The 23,323-nt window shown below is 41.6% G+C and overlaps 2 protein-coding genes across 2 annotated transcripts; one reads left to right on the top strand and one right to left on the bottom strand.

Moving 5' to 3' along the window:
• Positions 1 to 1,357: 1,357 nt before the first annotated feature.
• On the bottom strand, positions 1,358 to 3,720 carry LOC147448697 (microsomal glutathione s-transferase). Its single transcript, XM_086522433.1, has 6 exons — positions 3,529 to 3,720; positions 2,682 to 2,779; positions 2,400 to 2,475; positions 2,246 to 2,314; positions 1,845 to 1,948; positions 1,358 to 1,726 (listed from the first exon to the last, which is right to left on the bottom strand). The coding sequence occupies exons 2-6, from the start codon at positions 2,774 to 2,776 to the stop codon at positions 1,651 to 1,653; spliced, it is 420 nt and encodes a 139-aa protein (XP_086378559.1). The 5' UTR covers positions 2,777 to 2,779; positions 3,529 to 3,720; the 3' UTR covers positions 1,358 to 1,650.
• Positions 3,721 to 5,953: 2,233 nt separating this feature from the next.
• On the top strand, positions 5,954 to 7,830 carry LOC147448696 (uncharacterized). Its single transcript, XM_086521439.1, has 10 exons — positions 5,954 to 6,031; positions 6,123 to 6,248; positions 6,337 to 6,429; positions 6,518 to 6,618; positions 6,696 to 6,824; positions 6,913 to 7,080; positions 7,162 to 7,315; positions 7,376 to 7,465; positions 7,539 to 7,640; positions 7,735 to 7,830. Exons 1-10 carry the CDS (start codon positions 5,954 to 5,956, stop codon positions 7,828 to 7,830), a joined length of 1,137 nt encoding a protein of 378 aa, XP_086377565.1.
• Positions 7,831 to 23,323: the final 15,493 nt, after the last annotated feature.

Raw genomic sequence — 23,323 nt, 5'->3', positions numbered from 1 at the left:
AACCACCTCTTTATGTCTTGCATCCATCCCATGCTCAAGATCTTGCCTATATGCATCTTTTGAAAAAAAAATTACTTGCTTTGCATGCAATTGTTGAGGGGCGGCCGGGGGGGGGGGTGAGAAGAAATCTTAACATTGTAGAAACAATCTCATGAGACCTCAAAAAAGAAAAAAAAAAGATATTCATCTCAGAGATCAAATTGACCTATGAAATAAATCAAATATTCATGTGTCCTCCATCTATCACGAAAGGACAAAAGTACTGAGTAACTAAATGTGGTCCTATGGTAGGGGGGGGAGAGGGTGATCCATGGGAGGCTAGGACACAAGGTACATGGTATACTTGGTTGGGGGGGGGGGGGGGGGGGGGGGGGGGGGGTTCAATCTCTAGTGGATATTGGTGCACATCTATATGCTCAAGGAAGTACAATCATGGAGTGTGTCAAGCTAACTAGCTCCATCCTATGTCAAACTGGGAGTGTAAGATTTGGTCAATGGGTGGTTGTGGTATAAGGGCTGCACGTATGATCACCACTAGGTCTACCAATATTTGAGCAAATCTCTCATGTGCTACCTTGTGGTGTCACGCATGTGTGAGCATGCACACGCGTCAATGTGTGTGTGTGTGTGTGTGTGTGTGTGTGTGTGTGTGTGTGTGAGAGAGAGAGAGAGAGAGAGAGAGAGAGAGAGAGAGAGAGGTTTACATCTTGACTGCCCGATCAACTGCATCAAGCCTATCTACTTAGAGTTTAAATTCATTATAAAAAGGATGCTTCAATATAGCCGGGCCAGCACTTTTAGAACCTCTTCACATCTTGAGGAATTTTTCTTTTATTAAGATAATCTAAGTTGGTCATGTTGGGTGCATTTTGCCTAAATGAACATGCATTTTCTTCTACATCATGGATAACATAAGAGGAGGTTCATGTCGAGGTGCCCACAAGGAAACCAACACATTAAACTTGCTTGTGGGCACCTCCACATAATGGTATTCATACATCTTTTGGAGTTTAACATTCCAAGAGAGAAGACAAAATGGAGAGAGGTAGGTCCTTACAATTTCAGAAAAATGAAAATATTTTCCCCGAGTCTAAACAAGGCAAATCGAATCCGAAGGGGGAGGTTATATAGAGTGTGATGTTGATGAAAGGCCTAAAAGGGGGTGGCTTGCATGCATATGCTCCATTCTCTTCTTTTCCTGTTCCTCTTCTATGCATCACTACCAATGACATCTTAAGAGCAATCGGTAGTTTTTTCTTATAAAAAGAAGCCATTAGGAGGTATAATTGCTTGGAGAGAGTAGAAAGACCTTGACGCAATAAAAATAATGAGAAAATACTGAAAAGCATGAGAGGGAAAGACTCCAATGTGAAGAATGGCCACAAAGCCCTTCAAAGACTTGCAAAGAATATAGACACCATGTACATTTCAAGCTGAATAGCTCCTTATCCCTATCCATTACAAGAGGCTTTAATCAATTGCATCCTTGCATGCAAAGCACACATGCTGATCAACATTCCTTTACAACAGCCAGTTTGTCTACTCAAAAGACATTTTAACCCCTAATTTCTAAAAAATCAAGCACATCCTGCAAAAGGGAGTGAGACAGAATCGAAGAAGCAATCCCAAGATCACAAAAACACTTGTCGTCTATTGCATGAGGAGACGCACACCTGCAACTCCCGAACAGATAAGAAGGCCTAGCAATGCTCCAAAGTTATACTTCCTGTTTTGATTTTTTTTTTAAAAAAAACAATCAATCTTGATGCTTGCAAGAACACAAACCTATTGAAGACACGGAACAACCAATGACCGATGCATATATATGTAAAGAAAACGCTTACCCAAAATTTAAACGGTTGTCTGGCTCTCCAGTGGAATAGCCCTTGAAGTAAAGAAAGCGACCCACACAATACAGAAAACCCAAGCTTGCTGCTACCTTTGGGAACTGCAATTTTTCAATCCATCTCTCTCTCTCTCCCTCCATACCCACACCCACATACAAGTACTTATAGATAGGCGCCTTATTGGATTAATCGATACACAATTGCTAAATGACAGTTAATATATAAAAGTCTAAGGACACTGAGTGCCATATTATGGAAGCCTATATGTGTATTTATATTTAGATTATACAACTTGTTTTGTTTTTTCTATGCCCAGACACGAGATGTTGCAAAACCTTGCAACCCCAAAACTTCATGTCACATGCATTGATAGATCAGCGCTGCTGAAGAAGCCTTACCTCTAATCCAGAAAGGACGACCAAAACGAAAAATACCGGCATGAACTCAAGACTATTCTGGTGTCCTCTCTGAAAACAAGACCATCAAAAGGTGTTAACTATACTGCAGCGACATACGGTGATCTGGAAAGGATTGACTGATTTACAATCTCACCTGCACGCAATTGAAATATTTTGCATTCTTGTTTTCACTTTCAAGAGCATAGAGTGTTGGGAATGGAACACCATATCTGTGGGTGACGACCAAATACAAGATGCTCACTCATCGGACAAACGATTAAAATTTGAGACTAGAGGAGCAACAATTAATTTTGACATTACAATTAATGTTGTGATTAATGTTTGTTGCAAGACAATTTTAAAGTCTGTTGTAAGAAAATTTACAAACACTGACTAGAGAAGAGCTGCAATTAATGTTGTAAGAAAAAACACGCACCTCTTTCGAGCCTTAACAACCTGGAACATCATCCATACATTGATGCAACAATAGAGAACCACCACAAGAATCACCCAACCGAATGCCGAGGCCATAACCTTTCACACATTGTCACATACAAGCTCTCTTAGAGGATATCATTGACATGTACTTAAACAGAATCAAAGGTTAGGTATATGATCTTTCCCAAACACTGTCCCCCCAATGATATGCTATGATGATGGTCAGAAATCAAACAACTGTTTCAGAATGAAAAGAGAGAAAACAAGCAAAAGGAAGAACTGCAATATTATCGCTGGACGTGCATTAACTCTTTCTATGAATCATGAGCTTTCACTACTTGTGAGCTTGATTACTGTGTGTATGCCCATCTGTAGCATGGATTAGTGTGTGTAGGCCTATGTGTGGAGCTGATTATTCCAGCATGGGCATGTCATTCTCTATTGAACTTCCGTGTGTATGTGTGTGTGTACGCGCGCGTGCGTGCCTTATGAATGTGAGTATTAGTGATTAGTGAAGCCAAAGTGACGTTTCGAGAGCTATACATTGTGCAGAGTATCCATGGCTCTCGGAAGAAGATTGAAAAGATTAGCAAGCACACTACGTGCTTCAAAACAAAAACACCAACATCACAACACTTGTTTTCATTGATGTTGCCAACACAGATTTCGACCTCCTGGCTACCGGTTTTGCAGATTTTACATGCAAAGTTCAACATAGTTACCATCATCACCATGATGGGCGTTACTAAGTCGGTTATCTCTCTCTCTCTCTCTCTCTCTCTCTCTCTCTCTCTCTCTCTCTCACACACACACTCACACACACACACAGAGGGCCGGGGGCTTACCGGTAGGGCTCGTGGGGGTTATGGTGGAGAACAGCAATGTTTGGAGGCTGCATTAGTAGAGGAAGCAGTGGAAGAAGAGAGGCGGGCATCTCCGTGATTGGCAGCATCGACGAGGAACAACCTCTTTTGGAAGCCTGTGTTTGTCCTCTACACGAGAGAGAGAGAGAGAGAGAGAAAGAGAGAGAGAGAGAGAGAGAGAGTTATTTGAATTTCCCAATTATTAAGTTCCGATTACTTAAACAAAACTTGCTAGTATTCAAATATTTAGAAGTTATGAAAGGTTGTCATTGATATAATTGTTATTGTAAAGCTTCTTCATTTTGTTCATATAAGAATCTAGAACAAGTGAAAGGGTCACGACGGCTTTCAAAAACAATAAGAAAGTGATAAAATTGTTTAAACCGGTATCAGTGTTTGGGATAGAATTGCATCAGCTTAGTCTTGAGCCGATTGAAAATCGAGACGAGCTAGCTACAAACCATGGTAAACGAGAGAAAAACAGATGAAATATGTGAGAAAGTAGTCCAAACATTTTGCAAATCTCAAAGTATTTTTTGTTTTTTTCTTTGTGAGGAGGGAACTCGATCAGTAGCCACTTAATAAAAGAGACTTTCTTGAATGTTAACACTAATTGAAATCAAGCTATAAAATGCAAGAAATGTATAGCCATGTGAAGTTGTGAAATGAAATGTGAAATAAAAAGAACTAATTAATATGTGTGTGTAGAATTTATTAGAATTATGCAAGGTAAAGCTTACTTTAGCATTTTAAAACAATAGAATGCAAAAAAAACATATATGTGTGTGTGTAAAGTTTACTAAAATTATGGAAGGTGAAACTTCACTTTAGCATTCTAAAACAATAGAATGCAAGAAATGTAAAGACTAGATGTGAAATGAAAAGTAAGTCTCCATCATGCACTAAAAACTATGAAAGTCCCCCTAACCCAACCTCCTCACTATCTTGCACGAGCACCCTCAAATGGGATCGACGGTGGAGGGGATCTAGGGGGATCTGGGCCGTTGGCGGGATTGATCCGAATTTACAAGTTTTGTTGAATTTATGCGCACGTGGCTTGTCGCTTTCTCGGGTTGTTTGCAGGACGCAAGGGGGCTAGACAGCGTGCAGGTCCTCGCACAAGTGGGCAGCCTGGTTCGCGCAAGGAGACAAGAAGACAGTACGCACGCGCACAGGGAGCAAGACCAGAACACATCCGCACGCACACAGCAATATAGACTTGCGGAGGATAAGGATTCGCGCAGGTAGGAAAGAGGGCAGCGCGCACGCACACGGCCTCAAGGCAGGGTTGTGGTCCTCATTCAACAAGACCGAGCAAGGGCAATGTACTCTCAAGCTATCGAGCAAGTGCAGACTTGAGGAGGATAAGGGGTTGGAGGAGGGACTTATGCGAGGTTGCTCGTGCAAGATAGGCTACGACAAATGTAATTTAGTGAAAGCTTGAAGAGCGTATTAGTGTCACTGTTTGAAGGTCGAAGAAGCAACCAACCAATTAACGATCCTCGAGACACGACCGCCACCATCTCCGTAAGATCGGCGCCGTACATTGCACAGGTACCTTGAGTCGACGTTTTAAGATATGTTGTAGTACATCTTGTCCGATGCAAGTGTTCATTGTTGAATAGGTCTTGAGATTATGCTAAGTAGGCTTGATAGGCTGAAGATGTGGGTGTTTTCTTATGCATGCATTCTTATGTGTGCATGTCAAAAGTATATCACTCCCGGCAATGGCTAAATCATCCGGTCGTGCAAAGAAGGGCAAAGGGAAGAGATGTTGTCGCAAGACAATAGAAGCTTCGTCTAGTCAGACATGTGATTTGCAAAAAGAGACGCGTATGCTTGATACTGAAGCTTCTACAATGGTAAGCTTCTTACTAGAGGATACATAAATGTTTTGTGTGCGTGCGTCTCACACAAATGTGTGCACACACACACACACACTCACGCACGCAGAGAGAGAGAGAGAGAGAGAGAGAGAGAGATGAATAATATAGGAACCCCAATACTACATCGAGGTCGAGAGAGAGAGAGAGAGAGAGAGAGAGAGAGAGAGAGAGATGGGGCTCTTGTATGCTATTGTCGAGTTGCTAAAGATTGTCCGCAATGGGGTAAACCATGGGAGAAGCGTGCGGATATCATTCATCACATAAAAGAGAGGCATAATATCACTATTGACATTCCTCGTAGATCCGTTGGACAACCTAAAAATAGCCAAAAGAGTCAATTAGGGTCGCGGTCTCATAGACAGCCAAAGGCACGCTTTGCAAGTCTTGACACTCGCATTAAGCTTGCAAGAAGAAAGCATCAGGAGGATTTACGTAAGGGTTCAAAGAAGAGGTGGATGTTGAGCTCTCTTAAAACGAAAATTCCTTATGAGGAATGGCTGGAAAAATATATGGAGGAGCAGATGGCGATGTGGGAGAATGGCATGCCAAAACGAATTGCCAAAATGCAAGCCAAAATTGCTAAAGGATACAATGCCATGGTAAAATTTCTTTCTTCATGCGTGACAATCATGTATATTGATGGGTTATAAGAAAAATGTGTTTGCTAACTTGTTTTCTTGAATTCTTTAGTCTAGAAGCTATAAAGGAGTTGTAGATGGACAACAAGTATTGGAGGAAGAGCAACATAGTCATGATTTCTCTATGAGTCAAAATGATTTGAGTCAGGAAGAGAACAATAATGATGTCACTACATTGGTAAGATGGAGAGTTCAAAATGCTTTCTTGCTTGGTTTAGAGCTTTAAGTTTATTGTTTAATATATCTTTTCTTTTGCTCTATGGTAGCCACAACTTAAGAATGAGGGGAGTACCTCAACGAAGGCAAAGAAGCTTGCCAAACTACCAGTTTGCAAGAAACCAAGGAAAAACATACGTAAGGTATTACCTCACCATGATTTCAAGCCCGCCAACTAATGTGTTTGCACTTTCATATGCGGTTTGTATGTTAAGAGAGTTCAATTTGTAGCTTGGTCGTCAAACGGGTTCGATACATCACATTCATATAGATATCTCCTCTCCGATTGGAAGCATGAATTTGGGTCATCCTTTGGCAATAAAGAATACACGGTATGGCATGTTTCAAAGAAGGTTTTTAAGTGTCGTTTTGTAATGATTACACACTTATAAGTAATAGCATTGCATAGGTCACACGAGGAAAAGTTAACCCCCTTATATTCACTTGGATCTGGCCTCGAGGTTATGTATGACACGAAGCTCGCAAGTGGTGTAGCGACAAAAAAATCTTCCTCTCGAACTCTAATTTTGTTTGTCTTGTAAGTATTCTTTTTGTTCAATCATTCACTTAAATCGTGTACTTGCGTTCAACTTGGCGATTATAATATAGATCATGGGTAATGATAGATGGCTTGAAAGCGTTCTTGGAGAAGAAGCTTTAGATCAAACATGGTTTGTTTATAATTTATGGCACTCTTTTATGCAAACCAATCCTACTGAGAGAGCGATATGTAACTACTTTGGACGGGTGGATCTTTCTTCACGAGTGTTTACTTTCTTTCCAATTATTGATGAGTAAGAATTTGTTATTACATAGCTTTTGATGCAAATTAGGTGCCCCCTTTTAATCCTTACTGATGGCTTTTGGTGATTTATGGATCATTGGACGCTTGCAGTACTTTACAATTGTTGGGCATGTCCGCTATCGTGCCTTCCAAATGATAGAAGCATTATCCTTTTCTTCAATTCACTCTATTTGCGGTCTATTAACCGTTACATCTCACCTTGGCAGAGGTATGTATTTCAACATGTCTTTGTACTTTGATAAGTGTGCTTTCCTCTTGAGGTAGTATGCTCTTCTTTTGTAGAGTTTTACAACAATTTTTCTGCTTATGCAACGCATTCGAAACTTAGAAAGGAGCTATGTCATCCTGAAGATTGCCACACGCAAACGATGGAGGTGTGCTTTTAGAGATTGTGATGTTTTTTTGTTGTGTTTGTGTATGAAATATCTTCTTATGAATGTTGTTTAGATGCCAATGCAATCAAACACAAAAGATTGTGGATTCTATGTTATGTTGGTCATGAAGCTCTTGATTGAACAAGGTCATGGTCTCTTAGCATCAAGAAATTGTGTAAGTAATACATGCTAACATCTCTATTATGTGTTATACATGCCTAACGGAGATCTTTGTTATGGTCATGAACTAATCACGTTAACATTTGCAGTTCACCGTGAATTGGTTTACTCATGATGAGGTGGAGACATTGAAGGTGGACCTTGGTGCTTGGGCTAATGAAGGGGCTATGGACAATGCAAAATAAATGTCACTTGGTTTCTTGTGCACAACCTTCAGTGGTTACATGCAGTTCTCCCGTTATACAAGTTCTCTTTGTAGTTTTGATATGCCTTCATAAGCCAACAATTATCTTTTTTGTAAACCTACGAATAAGGCTTAAGTTTTTGGAAGCCTCTCTTTGATGTGGTGACATGGTTATGACAAATGTTTTGGATGACATTATATTATTATAGTGATCGAAGTTATATGTATGATGATCTTGTTGTCATGGTTTTAATGTTATGGTTATGGCAAAGCTTCAGATTATCTAGTCATGATTTTGGTGAGTACACGCTGGATATGTAATGGTTATAGTTTTGATTGTTTGGTTATGATTTTCATTTGATGAAAATGTCATGATTTTGGCTATGGTTATCGTGAACACCTAATGGGCTCATCATTTTGTTATGGTTAAGGTGATTTGTTTATGATTTTGGTGAGTACTCATTAGATATGTAATGGTTATGATTTTGAATGTTTGGTTATGACTTTCATGAGCACTTGATGGGAATGTTACAATTTTGTTTATGGTTAGGGTGATTTGCTTATGATTTTGGAGAGTACTCGGTGGATATGTAATGATTATATACGGTTTTGAATATTTGGTTATGACTTTCATGAGCACTTGATGGAAATGTTACGATTTTGGTTATGGTTAGGGTGATTTGCTTATGACTTTGGTGCATACTCTTTGGATATATAATGGTTATGGTTGTGACTTTCGATGGAATGTTTTGATTTTGGTTAGCAATATCATGAGCACTTAATGGTCTCATCATTTTGTTATGGTTAGGGTAATTTGCTTATGATTTTGGTGAGTACTCGCTGGATATGCTATAGTCATGGCCTTCGATTTTTTGTGTGGCTATATACTTCTAATTATGGTGAAGGATTTTTTGGTCTCTCTTGTTATTTGCAAATTCGGGTTGCGCATAAGTAGCTCTCTGGAATTTTGTAAATTCGAGTGTGAGAAGTAATTCGGGCCGCACAAAAACTACTCTCTGGAATTTTCTAAATTCGGGCTACACAAAAACTACTCTCTAGAATTTTATAAATTTGGGTTGTAAAAGTAAATTCGGGCTGCACAAAAATTACTCTCTTCAATTTTGTAAATTCGGACTGCAACACTAAAACCCATGTGAAAAGACAGTAGTGCAACATCTTCAACTTCACAAACCCATGTCATTTCAAACTGCCGATTACAAAAGTTTCAATTGAATAGGTGGACTTTGTGTAAACATCATTAAAACTCTCGTTGAAGAGGCTTGGATAGAGTAAGAGCTACCATCATATGTGGCTAGGGTGAAAGTGCGTCACCATCAGTTGTTTCCGCATGCTCACAAGAAGAAATTGTGGCATAAAAGCTTCTCACACCATCACAAACTTGGACGGTCCGTCCAATAAGACCTTCCACGTCCTTTACTCCACTATGACTATTTGTCAAGGGGAGTAAAGAATTACAATTATAACAACAAAAGGTGGATGCAGGATCCACTAATAGAGTTTTTGTACAACAATGCGAACAAAAAATGCAAGGACGCTCGTCAAATTGGATGTGATGGCGGCCACGTTGATGCTTTCTTCTAAGCTTTCCGGTTTGATGAGAGAGAGCTTTTTGGGTTGGGTGAGTAGACCTCCCATATCCACCTTTTGCCTTCCATGACCAAGACGGGTTAGGGTGACATGCTCTTGGACTTGGTGGATACTTCCTCTAGCTGGAAAATCTATCTCCTTTGGACTCACCAATGATCTCATGGAGTCTCTTGCAACCTTCACTTGGTGGAGTATAAGCTCTACCTCTTTCATAGTTTTATTTGGAAGTTCTCGTTCTATTGATAGAAGTAGGTCTTTGAGCTCTTGTAGACTGTTCATTAAATCCTCTTCTTGGTTGCATTGATTAGGTTCATGATGATGAGGCCCATCCATCATCTCATGTGCCTTATCCACAATTGGGAGAATAGCATTCAAGTGAGGGTAATGTTGTGGGATAATCAATCTTACGCCATAAAGATGTTTGCATTCAAAGGACCAATTAGGACAATCGCAATAGTTTGCTTGTAAACTGACATTGTACCACTGGGTAGGTATACTTGAGCTCTGTAATTTGAACTGCATCAATAGTTCATTGATAAATTGAAGGCTAGAAGGGTCAAGTGCATATCGTTGCAAAATTTTCTCGCCCTCCCATAGCTTGTTGGTGTGTTTTTGAGAGGATCCTTGAACTCCAAATCGACCACAGTCAGTTGCATACATAAATTACATAAACATGCAGCTATGAACATCAAGCACCTACTAAGCAAGGCAAAATATAAACCTATTTCTTGTTTTTGCATAAAGAACTTCAACAATGTCCCACCCATGCGGGCCCCACTCTTTGAATCGCCAAACAATGCATGAATCAAGTCCACTATGGAGTGATTTATACGTGCCTCTAGTAGAGTGTATTTGATGTACGGCCACAAACACTCTACCAAATTTGTGGTATCAACATTTCCATGGGGAAAAAGTCTTCCAAACTTTGGCCAATGTGATCTCCATATACAAAATCTCCCACACCACCCATTGGTGACATACTGCACCACATTGGGATACGTTGCATATCGAAGAAGTAGTTGTTGAAATCTACCATAAAAGTCAACCTCACTTGGGCATTGCATGAGATTTGACATTTCCATGTAGATTTCGCTTCTAATCTCTTTTGGAACCTAAAGTGAGAACCAAGCCAACGTTGATAACTTGAATACATGATTATCATAAATCTCAAGAATCATGATGCTTACCTGAGGAAGGAGGTTATCTACCCATGCCTTCTTAGCATGGAACCAACATAGAATAACGTGACATGAAATTTGGAGATGCTCTCCTTCATTTGTTGTCTCCCAACAATGTCGATCTTCATTGACCACCTTAAGAAATGCCTCTAATTCTTATTGTGACTTGTCAATGACCAAAGCGGTGAGTCGGATGTCTCCCATTCTTGAAAGTACTATTCGTAGAGTTACCTCCAAGGCAATGACATCATGGTGAGCCCCTGAATCTTGGGTGCACAACATAAACCAAATAAGGATCCCTTGTCCAAGTTGATTTGGTAGCACGGCTGCAAAAAGGGGAAGCCCATATACATTTGTTTTGAAAGTGCTATCTATTGCCCACGAGTTGTTTTGAGAAAAACGCTTGGCCATTTGCAACATCCAATCATCTTGAAAAATTAGGATGAATGGCTTATCCTTTGGATCTCTTGTTGTTGGATTGTAAGGTTGAAAATAAACAACCTACAAGCAAAACAATTACCGAAGTTTGGAATATAGAACGTACAAGCATGAACTTGGGAGTAAAGGATAACTTGTCACCTTATGTTGCTCTTGCAACACTCTAACCTCCATATACATGGTTGCCCAATAATCATTGGGGATCTTTCTTAGAAACAAATGCCTTTTATAAGGACTCTACAGAAATTAAAAAGATGAAAATTTAGCATGACAAAGAATACCTTCCATGCGCTTCTGGAATGATAGTAGTTGGACTTCCCTTGGTATCATGAAGAAGCGATAGATAGTGCGATCAAGCATGGAAGCCCGCTCCACAGCATGTGGGATAATTCCACTCTTCTCTCCTTAACTCAAACTTTAGGTCACACTTTACAATCCTCCCCTTGAGGTTTGGACTATGACAAAATACTGAAGATGCATGATCCACACAGGATGATAAGCTGGTATCCACACAGGATGGTAAAATCCACATAGGCTAACAAAATCCACACAGGATGATAATATCCACACAGGAAAAGAAAAGTCCTCCCCTACAAGTAGAGAGGCTGCATCTTCAAAGTACGTCTTCATAAAAGACAAGGTTGGTCTCTCCTTTGTCTTCTTCGTCTTCTACCATGTGAGCTGATCCTTTGTTAGGTCTCTTGCCTTCGTTGCTTCTGTTGTTGCTTCTACTACTACTTCTTTCTCCACTGCTACTACCTCCATTTGAGTAGCATCGAGAAGGTGGGTGTCCCTTCTTACCACATTTGTTGCAAGGATTGTTTGTGTAGCAGTCTTTCGCTACGTGTCGCATTCTTCCACATTCATAACACTTTCTTCCGGTTGATGATGTCGATGGCGAATATCTTCCCCTTGAGGATGTTGTGACAAAGTCCCCTCCTGCTGAAGTTAATGAACCTTTTTGCTTCCTTTCTTTAGCTTGGATTGAGTTGATGACGTCTTGAAAAGGTGGAGTTGGTTCTTTTTCTTCAAGAATTGTGACTAAGTGGTCATAAGAAGGTCGAAGTGCACTTAATAGTATGGCCACTTTGTCGTCTTCTGGTACTTTGACCTGGATGTAAGTGAGCTGCATGAAAATGCTCTTAAGCCTATTTACTAGGCTAGCAATGTGCTCCCCTTCAATCATGGTGATCTTGTAAAGTTGTCTTTTGAGACTAACTTTACTTCTTTTGGCCCTGGCTCCAAAATTGCTTTCTGAAACATGCCAGGCATCATGTGCATGTGTACATTTATGAAATGCACATAATTGTCATGCAAGGAGGTGATGATGGTTCCTAACGCTTGTTCGTCTTTGGTCAAATTCTGTGCACTTGCTATGAGTGTAGATGCCATAGTGTGCACTCCATCGGGTTCGGCTTGTTGCTCTAAGGCAGTGCTTATGACACACCACAAACATTTTTTCATAAGATATCCTCTTAATTTCGTTTGGCCAGGCATGAAATTCCTCCCCATTGAATTTTTGTATTCCCTTGTCCCCCATTTGTGCTAATAGAGGGGTCTTAGCTTAGGAGACTCTCCTAACCAATGTCTACCTCTTTACATGAACACAATTGATGAAAAAAATATTTGCAAATTTATGGTTGGCAATTTTTAGGGTTCATTAAGAGAGAGAGAGAGAGAGAGAGAGAGAGAGAGAGAGAGAGAGAGAGAGAGAGAGAGAGAGATTTCTTCCTTCGTGAAGCTCCTCTTCACCGAGGTCAAGCTCTTCACAAAGAAATAATGCTTCTCTTGCTTTTCTTTGATATTTAGCCAAGCCGACGAGGAGTGATCCCTTCTTGAATGCTAGTTAGTTTCCTTTTGAATGCTTGGTTCTAGTTTGATGGCCTCCTTTGAAGTCCTTTGTTGAAGCTTTGAAAAGAAGTTAGAGTTTTTGAGACCTTGGCTAGGTTTGCACAGCTTTGTGGGACAGCACCCTATAAGGGTTTGAATGCGTTGGAGCTTGAAGGCAAGGTGTGCTTGCGGGATCAAGGGCCAAGGCTAATCCGGGCAAGCGGGGGAATATGGGCAGCTCTTCGAGCAGTCTGGGCAAGTGGGGGACAGAATTGGGCAGTAAGGGCAAGGTGTGCAGATTTTGGGCATGCGCGGGCAGATTCGGGCAGCGGGCAATATATCCGGGTAGGCGGGGTCAACGAGCGGGCTTCCACAGATAGAGGTTCACCCGCGTGCTCACGATAGCAGCATCCTCTACAAAGTCAAATTCTCTTTGGCCTTATTTAGGCAATGGTCCCACTGACCCTATCTCAAAGCCCAACAATGGGTATATTCATTAAATGCTCCTTCCTCCCCACACACACAAAGTGCCTCTGTGGCTCTGTTCTATAGAAAATTTCAGAGAATGAGAGTGAAAAACTAACCTTGGAGCATGAAGAAGAACAATCAGAATGCAACAATCTTGGGCCCAATGGAAAGCTCTCGACTAGTCCTTTCTCCACACACAACTAATTGCAGAGATTTAGGCAAGGAGAATCAAGTTATTGATGATACAAAAAGGTGAAAACAAAAGGAAAATGATCCAAAAATTGTACTGAATGCAAGACAATAAGAACCAAATGACGATCACTAATCAAGTATTAATCCCTCTACTAGCCAAGAGAGTAGTGGATCAAGGGGAAGAACCCAAGAACATGCTCACATTGTCATTAGTCATGATAAACTAAGGATCTTATGAGATTGGGAGATACTAATCCAGACTAAATGCATAGTAAATAGCCTAGCTAGTACACCATAGCTCTCATACCAATTGTTAAGGATGGGATCATGCTAGCTAGGGTGGATGAAAGGGAAACATAGTGCAAGCGTGTGTGTAAGCAAGATTATCACTCAAGTGATTCAGGTTCCAAGATAGAATTAGCTTGGACTCATAAACACAATCTTGAGTATTGACTTAGCTTAGCACAAGCTCACCATATACAAGCATGTAGTGCAAAATAGAGTTGTGTTTGTTCATTCATGAAATGAGCTTTAAGTAGCTCTACAGCCTTGCTCCACAGCATGTGGGATAATTCCACTCTTCTCTCCTTGACTCACACTTTAGGACAAAGCTCACACTTTACATTGGATGGGATCAATGGCCCACGCCTATTTCTCAGAGCGGGTGCATTGTGGGCAGTGTGATGTTGCGGCATGCCCGAATTTACTAAACTGACCCGAATTTACATATCGACAGCAGGTTCATCATAAGAGAAGCCCTTCTCCCAATGCTTTCAACAAGAACGCGCAGGTAAGGTGGTTAAGGTGATAGGCTTGCAAAGGTGATGTTTTGGGTTCGACTCCAGGGAAGGAGAGTGGGGGAGGGAGGTGGGCGCCCGAATTTACAAGTTTTGCTGCACCCGAATTTACCTATTTTCCTGAATTTACACAAACCGCATCGGACGGCTCAGATCGCACCTGCTCTGGGAAATAGGCATGGGCCATTGATCCCATCCAGCCCATGCCCGTGTGAGATAGTGAGGAGGCCCACCACCCCTAGAGCTAGCAACGCGCGCCATCATTAGATTCATCACAACTACCGGACACTACCCTTTGGCTCCTTACGTCATTCTCAAATCACTCCCATGAAGCCCATCTCTGCATCTGCTCCGGCCTGCAAACTTGTTCCCCTTTTGCAAAGCTGCTACGGCCTACACTCGGCACCAATCAAACCCCTAAGCTTTCTTCACCTACAGCCAATCAAAGCCCCACCATTCGTGATAGCCTACAATCCAGTCAACCTACGGCCAACCTCTGCTCATCCATATTGTCTGTCGGCCTCCTTCACTCGTCATCACCTGCACCCGCCAAACCAATTGCATCATCCACTTGTCACCCCTGTCCAACTGGCCTTCATTATTGGCCATCTCACAAACTGCTAGATTTGTGGATTCGGAGCCCTCTTTGCTACAGCTCGCATGTAGCCATAACACCTGCTCAACTGCAGATTTTGGCATTATCCTCTGCTTGCTACACTACCCTCACTATCAAATTGTCATAGCTCATGCTCCTGCTTAACCCACGTCACTGCATTTTATCTTGGTGTTGAAATAAATCTATCCCAAGAGCCCCTTCACGCCTCCTTTGCTAGAGGTCGATTCACACGAATGGTGCTATTTCAACTATAAGAGCTCTCTCCCACTAGTTGGTCCAATTCTCCATCTATATTGGCAAGGGGTCTTGTCTTTTGTGTTCACACACCACTTTTCGAAAGGCATCAAACCTACTATTTATGTAAAATAGTGCACCACTTTGAGATCACAATTGATATGTATGTGTATATTTATGCTTTTGCATGTGTACCCACTTTTGTCAGAGGACTAGACACTGTCAGCAGGAAACCGGTAAGACCTTCCTCATGTGCTATAGATATGTGCACCCATGACATAAATCTTATGCCTACACATGCACTACGCACCTGTGATGCACTACATTTGGCTAGGATAAGAACATCACTAAATGAACAACAAAAAACATCAATGAGTACCACAATTGCAATGTATGTGTATTTTACTCCATTCGCCATGGAGATTACATCTTTGTCAGAACGGACCAACAACATGAATGAAGAAGATCAACCTCAACATGAAAATGAAGAAGAAAACATCAACACATGACAAAGCTCACGATATCAAGAGGAAAGAAGGGCAATTGGAAAACATTCCCCAACATATTCATTATAATTTCAAAGTCCTTTTGCATAGCATCCCTCCACTGTACATATATGTGCATTGTCTCTTTCTTTGCATTCTGCATTGGATCAAAATATCAACGACAACAACAACATCAAAATGTGGCAAGAATACTGACAACAAAGTACAACACCTTTTGCAGTTTTGTGCAGGGGAGAAAACCGTCCAACAAACAACAAACAACATGTGCTGAGTATTCTCTCAAGTGTACCTTACCCTCTATTTGTGCCAAGGGAGGCTTGTGTGTGCCTACACCCTGATGTTTTGTATGCCTACACCCTTTGTGTCTGGAGGAGGCAAATTTGTGTTCAAGGGGAGGATTATGAATTGTGTGCCTCACCCTAATGTGTTTGAGGGGAGGATTGTGTGAGTGATATGCAACCAAAACCCACAAAGGGGAGGATTGTTGGGATGCAAGGTTTTGTTGTATCTCTTCTGTGAACAACCCCTTCCACCTCATGTGTCAAGCCATGTGAAGAACCTCTTACAACCTTTGTGTAAAGAACAACCAGTTGTATTTGTGCATAGGCAACCACATCTTGTGCTCATATGTCAAAAGACTATCTATTTGTATAAGCCTATATAGAGGCACATTCTACTGAATAAATGTAAGCTTTGTCATTTGCAATTATATTCTATATTGTATTGTGCAATAGTTTCTCTCTCAAGCTCAACACTAACCTCTCCAAGCATGCTTATGCCATGAACGGCACACAAGCACATCCACCTTAACCCAACAACTGGTATCAGAGCTAGGCCTATTAACCTCTTCGATCATCATTAGTACCTCAATTGGTCGCTTTTATTCTCTTGCACTGTTAATAAATCTCACTCTCTAATTATCACCTGGGATATGAGCATGCTCCATTACCCATGATGATTAGGAAAGAAGGAGTTAATTCCACACGTTTTGCATAATCTATCAATTATTGTTGCATTTTAGTGTCGATTCTAGACAGTCTTGATCTTCAATTAGTCCTTTTGAAATTACAACAAGCTTGCATTACTTGTGTGTGTGTGAAGGGAGGTTTTTGTTGAGAGCTTTTTGTTGAGCATCACCTTGTTCTAATCGGGCTTTGTTGGTGTAACAAATTAGTGGGACAATATTGTATGATCAAGTGCATAGTTAGCATGTGAAATCTTTGCATAACAATAGCTTAAAATCCCTCTTGTGTGTGTGTGTGTGTGTGTGTGTGCCAGTGGCTTGAACGGCTTTCAACTATGGTGTGGGAACCACTTTTTAGAAAGCATAAGACAAACGCTACTCGGTTGGCTACCCACGGTGCTGCCACCATCATCACCTTGTGGCTTTGCATGACTAGAGGAGATTCAACTCAGTGAACTGACTATTGCCGGCCCTGCTCGTCATCATACATGAGCCCACCACTTCAGACTCCTGTCCACCATCGATTGCAATTGAGAAAATGCCTAAACCGCGTCTCGACTACAGATTCAACAACCTCAATGTCGCCCTGTTACATTTACAATCTTGCGGGCCCCTTTTGTATAACCGCCTTGACATCACCATCATTAGAAACCCACTCCCCCTCGAGCTGGCAACGCGCGCCATCATTAGATTCATCACCACTACCGGCCACTACCCTTTGGCTCCTCGCGTCATTATCAAACCACCCCCATGAAGCCCGTCTCTGAACCTGCTCCGGCCTGGAAACCGCTCCCCTCTTGCTAAGCTGCTACAGCCTGCACTTGGCACCAATCAAACCCCGCCATTAAACCCCTAATCTTTCTTCACCTATAGCCGATCAAAGCCCCACCATCCACCATAGCCTACAATCCAGTCAGCCTGCTGCCAACTCAGTCTCATCCATATCGTGTGTCGGCCTCCTTCACTCGTCATCACCTGCATCCGCCAAACCAGCTTCATCATCCACTTGTCACCCCTGCAACTCAGCCTTCACTTTCGACTAGGGACTCACAAACTGCTTGATTTGTGGATTCGGAGCCCTCTTTGCTGCAGCTTGCATGTAGCCACAAAACTTGCTCAACAGCATATTTTGGCATTATCCTTTGCTTGCTACACTACCCTCACTATCGAACTGTCATTGCTCATGCTCCTGCACAACCCACATCACTGTTAGGTAAATGTGGTGTGCCTCACAGTGCTTTGCCCGTGTCCGCCGGTCAGTGTCTGGCTGCCCACATTTATCTCCTTATTCTTTATACATACAAAGAATAAGGAGATCTCACTCATATTCTCACATGGTGCTCACACAGTGAGATTTGGGAGCTCCACCCCACATCCTGTGTCGTGCTCTCTCTCTCTCTCTCCCTCTTTCTCCTTTGCACTCTCTACGCACATGCACCACATCCGTGCACTCACAATTGGTATCAGAGCGATTTCATTCCCGAAATCATTTCCGCGCACGTGCACACTTTCAAGAGTGCAAACAGGATTTTGATTTCACCATTGGCAAGTTCAGCTTCCCGAAAGCGTTTCCAGCAGGTGTCTAGTAGATTTACCCCCCTTTCGGAGCCATTCGAGCCATCAGAAACCCCATTCGAGCTACGGTTCAGGAGCTGAAATTTTCAGCCCTCTTGTGGTAGTTTGTGCTGCAGTGCTTCCATAGCCAGTTACAGGTACCATTGTTGCAGTCTCTTCCCTTCGCACTCTCTGCGCACGCACCCCGCATCCGCGCACTCACAGCCACTGCATTTTATCTTGGTGTTGAAATAAATCTATCCCAAGATCCCCTTCACGCCTCCTTTGCTAGAGGTCGATTCACACGAATGGTGCTATTTCAACTATAAGAGCTCTCTCCCACTAGTTGGTCCAATGCTCCATCTATATTGTCAAGGGGCCTTGTCTTTTGTGTTCACACACCACTTTTGGAAAGGCATCAAACCTACTATGTATGTAAAATAGTGCACCACTTCGAGATCACAATTGATATGCATGTGTATATTTATGCTTCTACATGTGTACCCACTTTTTTCAGAGGACTAGACACTGTCGGTAGGAAACCGGTAAGATCTTCCTCATGTGCTATAGATATGTGCACCCATGACATAAATATTATGCCTACACATGCACCAGTCACCTGTGATGCACTACATTTGGCTAGGATAAGAACATCACTAAATGAACAACAAAAAACATCACTGAGTACCACTATTTCTATGTGTGTGTATTTTACTCCATTGGCCATGGAGATTACATCTTTGTCAGAACGGACCAACAACATGAATGAAGAAGGTCAACATCAATATGAAAATGAAGAAGAAAACATTGACACATGACGAAGCTCACGATATCAAGAGGAAAGAAGGGCAATTGGAAAACATTCCCCAACATATTCATTATAATTTCAAAGTCCTTTTGCATAGCATCAATAATTTGAGGGTTTTTTCAGTGGTTTTTCCCTCCACTGTACATATATGTGCATTGTCTGCATTGGATCAAAACATCGACGACAACAACAACAACATCAACATCAAAATGTGGCAAGAATACCGACAACAAAGTACAACACCTTTTGCAGTTTTGTGCAGGGGAGAAAACCGTCCAACAAACAACAAACGACATGTGCTGAACATTCTCTCGATTGTACCTTACCCTGTATTTGTGCCAGGGGAGGCTTATGTGTGCCTACACCCTGATGTTTTTTGTATGCCTACACCCTTTGTGTCTAGGGGAGGCAACTTTGTGTTCAAGGGGAGGCTTATGAATTGTGTGCCTCACCCTAGTGTGTTTTGAGGGGAGGATTGTGTGAGTGATATGCAACCAAAACCCACATAGGGGAGGATTATTGGGATGTGAGGTTTTGTTGTATCTCTTGTGTGAACAACCCCTTCCACCTCATGTGTCAAGCCATGTGAAGAACCTCTTACAACCTTTGTGTAAAGAACAACCAGTTGTATTTGTGCATAGGCAGCCACACCTTGTGCTCATGTGTCAAAAAGCTGTCTATTTGTATAAGCCTATATAGAGGCACATTCTGTTGAATCAATGTAAGCTTTATCATTTCCAATTATAGTCTATATTATATTGTGCAATAGTTTCTCTCTCAAGCTCTACACTAATCTCTCCAAGTATGCTTATGCCAAGAATGGCACACAAACACATCCACCTTAACCCAACAACTGGTATCAGAGCCAGGCCTATTAATCTCTTCCTTTATATCATCATTAGTACCTCAATTGGTCGCGTTTATTCTCTTGTACTGTTAATAAATCTCACTCTCTAATTATCACCTGGGATATGAGCATGCTCTTCTACCCATGATGATTAGGAGAGAAGGAGTTAATTCTGCACGTTTTTCATAATCTATCAATTATTTTTGCATTTTAGTGTCGATTTCTACATAGTCTTGATCTTCAATTAGTTCTTTTGAAATCACAGCAGGCTTGCATTACTTGTGTGTGTGTGTGTGTGTGTGAAGGAGGTGTTCTTTGAGAGATTTTTGTTGAGCGTCACCTTGTTCTAATCGGGATTTGTTGGTGCAACAAATTAGTTGGACAATCTTGGATGATCAAGTGCATAGTTAGCATGTGCAATCTTTGCACATCAATAGCTTAAAAGCACTCTTTTGTGTGTGTGTGTGTGTGTGTGTGTGTGTGTGGCTTGAACGGCTTTTGACTTTGGTGTGGGGACCACTTTTTAGAAAGCATAAGACAAAAGCTACTCGGTTGGCTACCTATGGCGCTACCACCATCATCACCTTGTGGCTTTGCATGACTAGAGGTGATTCAACTTAGTGAACTCACTACTGCTGGCCCTGCTCGTCATCATACAAGAGCCCACCACTTTGGACTCCTCTCCCCTATTGATCGCAATTGAGAAAACGCCAAAGCCTCATCTCAACTACCGATTCAACAACCTCAACGTCGCCCTGCTACATTTACAATCCTACGGGCCCCTTCTGTATAAACGCATTGACATCATCATCATTAGAAACCCACTCCCCCTCGAGTTGGCAACACGCACCATCATCAAATTCATCGCCTCTACCGGCCACTACCCTTTGACTCCTTGCGTCATTCTCATCAACACAAATATGGAGATCTATGATGATTAGACCAACACTCCGTCACCTGTTGATCTCAACTCTACCGAAGAAACAGTACTCCTATCACCGTTCACTCTTTGTTGTGCATGAATGCTTTTATACATGATCCGACAGTCTCTCTTTTTCACGACAATGACAACACACATGATATTGTTTCTGAACATCTTGCATGCAAATTAAATCTAACTAAAATAAAATCACCATTTAAAGTGAAGACTGCATTCCAAGGCACATGGCTTAATTGTATTTTCACGGTTAATAACCTTTAAATCACTCTAGGTGCATACACCCAAAAGTACAATTTTCTCCTTGCACCACTGCAATCCACCAACGTAATTTTAGGTATGACTTTTTGTCATGAGCATAACCCCAACATTGACTACAAGACACACACAATGTACTTCACTTTTAATGGTCAACACATCACTCTCATAGGAGACCCAAAACTTGAAACACACCCACTCCTTTCACACACTCAATTTAAACGTGCACTTAGGAAAGAAAATAAAGCGTATATGGTGTATGTGACGAAAGTTTAGGAAGAGCAGCAACCCCCTCTCTCTCCCTAGCAACAAAAGTTTTTGCATGTATATGATGATTTTTTTGCTCGCGATTACCCACCTCACTTACCTCCCTCTCACGGCAACATAGACCACACCATAGAGATCATCCCTGGCAGTCAACCACCACACTGTGCATCATATCATCACAATCCCATGCACCAACATGAGATTCGATGAGAAGTCTCTGACCTCCTAGAGGAAGGACTTATTAGTCCTAGCCCCTCTCCTTTTGGCGCACATATTAATCCAGAAGAAAGATAAATCATTTAGGACGTGAATTGACTATAAGGCTCTCAACAAGATCAATGTGAAGAACCACTACCCTAATCTCCATGTAGATGACCTCCTAGACAAGTTAAAAGATCCCTCAGTGTTTAGCAAGATAGACCTAAAATTAGGGTATCATCAAATTTGTATACATCCAAATGATATTTTTAAAACCGCCTTTTTTACACACTTAAGCAACACTATGAATTTTTTGTGTAACATTTAATGGTCTAGTAACTTGTGTGTAATGGAAAATAACAGACATAGTGAGCATTTCATTAGAATAGATTCCTAATGAGCATAGCAAGAGTGCTTGGATGCAGAGAGCAACAAAAGCATAACACCTAGTTAGATAGGCATGAACAATACTTCAAAAAGAGGGAGAAATTAAGCTATTGACAATAGTTGAGGACCAGATTTACATGGAGCCGGTCCCCCATCCAAAAGGCTTTGTATTATAGGTTACCCCCATCAAGGGAGGCATTTTACAATACAATACTAAGTTGTGTTCCTTCAATAACTTGCTGGTGCAATGAAGATGGAAGCTTCAAGCACCAAGCTCACACTTGTAAAACACAACATCAATTCCCTCACGGTCTCAGACCCAAGACCTCACATACCTTCGAAGATGGTGAGAGCTAGCTGGGTATGAGAGTAGATTGAGAGGAAGAAGGAGTATTCTTATGAGAAAGAAGTATATCTCCTCACATAATCACTCATAATAGCTTAGCATAGCTTTAGCATGGTAGAGGAGATGAGCATGCATTGGAGCTTGGCTCTTGGTTGGATTTTCATCACAAAGCCAAGAGTTGTTGGTGTAGGCCTCCCTTCTCACAAGCTTGGAGTAGATGATGAGCTTTCCATTAAAGCTTGAGAAGGAGAGAGAGTCTTCTTTACTTCACACATGAGCTTGTGTGAGTGTATGTGTGTGATAATCTTTGCCAAAATCAGCCCCCTCTCTCTCTCTTGGTCGATCCCTCTTGATTTTTACTCATGCTGGCATCCCATCGGACCCTGCAAAGCTTAGTCAATTATAATTAAGAAGCATTAGTGATATCCTTGTGACATGTGTCCCCCTTTACCCTTTTGTGAGAGCTTTAGGTAATTAAATAATGCAATTAAACTCTCATTGGACCCCTTAGTCTTCTGGCCAATAGGAATCAAGCAAGCCATTGGGCTGTTGAATGCTCATTGGACCCCTTAAAAGACTGTCCAATAGTCTTCTAGAGAGCTTAATTTATATTGTTTCTTTTATCAAGTGTTTTTATGAATTATACTAGATTTATTCTAGCCTAATTCTCATTAGTCCACCTCTATGGCCATCCAAAAGGATTTGAATGCACCTTGGGGGAAACTAGGCTAGGGAGCTGACATGTGTCCCCTATTCCCTTTGTGTAAAGGGAGCCTGCTAGAGTGTGTGTGTATTTCTCTCTCATCCCCTAAAAAAAGGGCTCGCCCCCTCAAGGATAGGGATGTGGGAAGACTTTTGAGTCTTCCACAAGCATCCAATTTACCTAGAGTTTGACCATTGAACATAACCTTTGAATTCTTAGCATTTTGGAAGTCTTAATGGGATGAACCTTAGGGTCTTTGAAGCCCATTGTTGCACATTGCTCTCTTGAATATGGCCCCCTTTTTGGATCCCTATTTTCCGTCCTCTGGATCCCTACTTTGACCGGTCTGCCAGCCTAA

Source organism: Adiantum capillus-veneris, chromosome 10 (assembly GCF_014529385.1).
Source record: "Adiantum capillus-veneris isolate H3 chromosome 10, ASM1452938v2, whole genome shotgun sequence".
NCBI lineage: Eukaryota > Viridiplantae > Streptophyta > Polypodiopsida > Polypodiales > Pteridaceae > Adiantum > Adiantum capillus-veneris.
Note: the sequence above shows the minus strand (reverse complement) of the source record. Positions and strands in the feature narration are given on the sequence as shown.

What these genes read in the sequence shown, in the direction of transcription:
- LOC147448697 (XM_086522433.1), bottom strand. Translation starts at nt 2,776, where the DNA reads ATGGCCTCGGCATTCGGTTGGGTGATTCTTGTGGTGGTTCTCTATTGT. An exon ending in GTTGTTAAGGCTCGAAAGAG is followed by an intron (nt 2,476 to 2,681) that starts GTGCGTGTTTTT and finishes CGTCACCCACAG; the next exon opens with ATATGGTGTTCCATTCCCAA. An exon ending in GACAACCGTTTAAATTTTGG is followed by an intron (nt 1,727 to 1,844) that starts GTAAGCGTTTTC and finishes AAATCAAAACAG; the next exon opens with GAAGTATAACTTTGGAGCAT.
- LOC147448696 (XM_086521439.1), top strand. Translation starts at nt 5,954, where the DNA reads ATGGCGATGTGGGAGAATGGCATGCCAAAACGAATTGCCAAAATGCAA. An exon ending in TTGGCAATAAAGAATACACG is followed by an intron (nt 6,619 to 6,695) that starts GTATGGCATGTT and finishes AGCATTGCATAG; the next exon opens with GTCACACGAGGAAAAGTTAA. An exon ending in ACTCTAATTTTGTTTGTCTT is followed by an intron (nt 6,825 to 6,912) that starts GTAAGTATTCTT and finishes GGGTAATGATAG; the next exon opens with ATGGCTTGAAAGCGTTCTTG.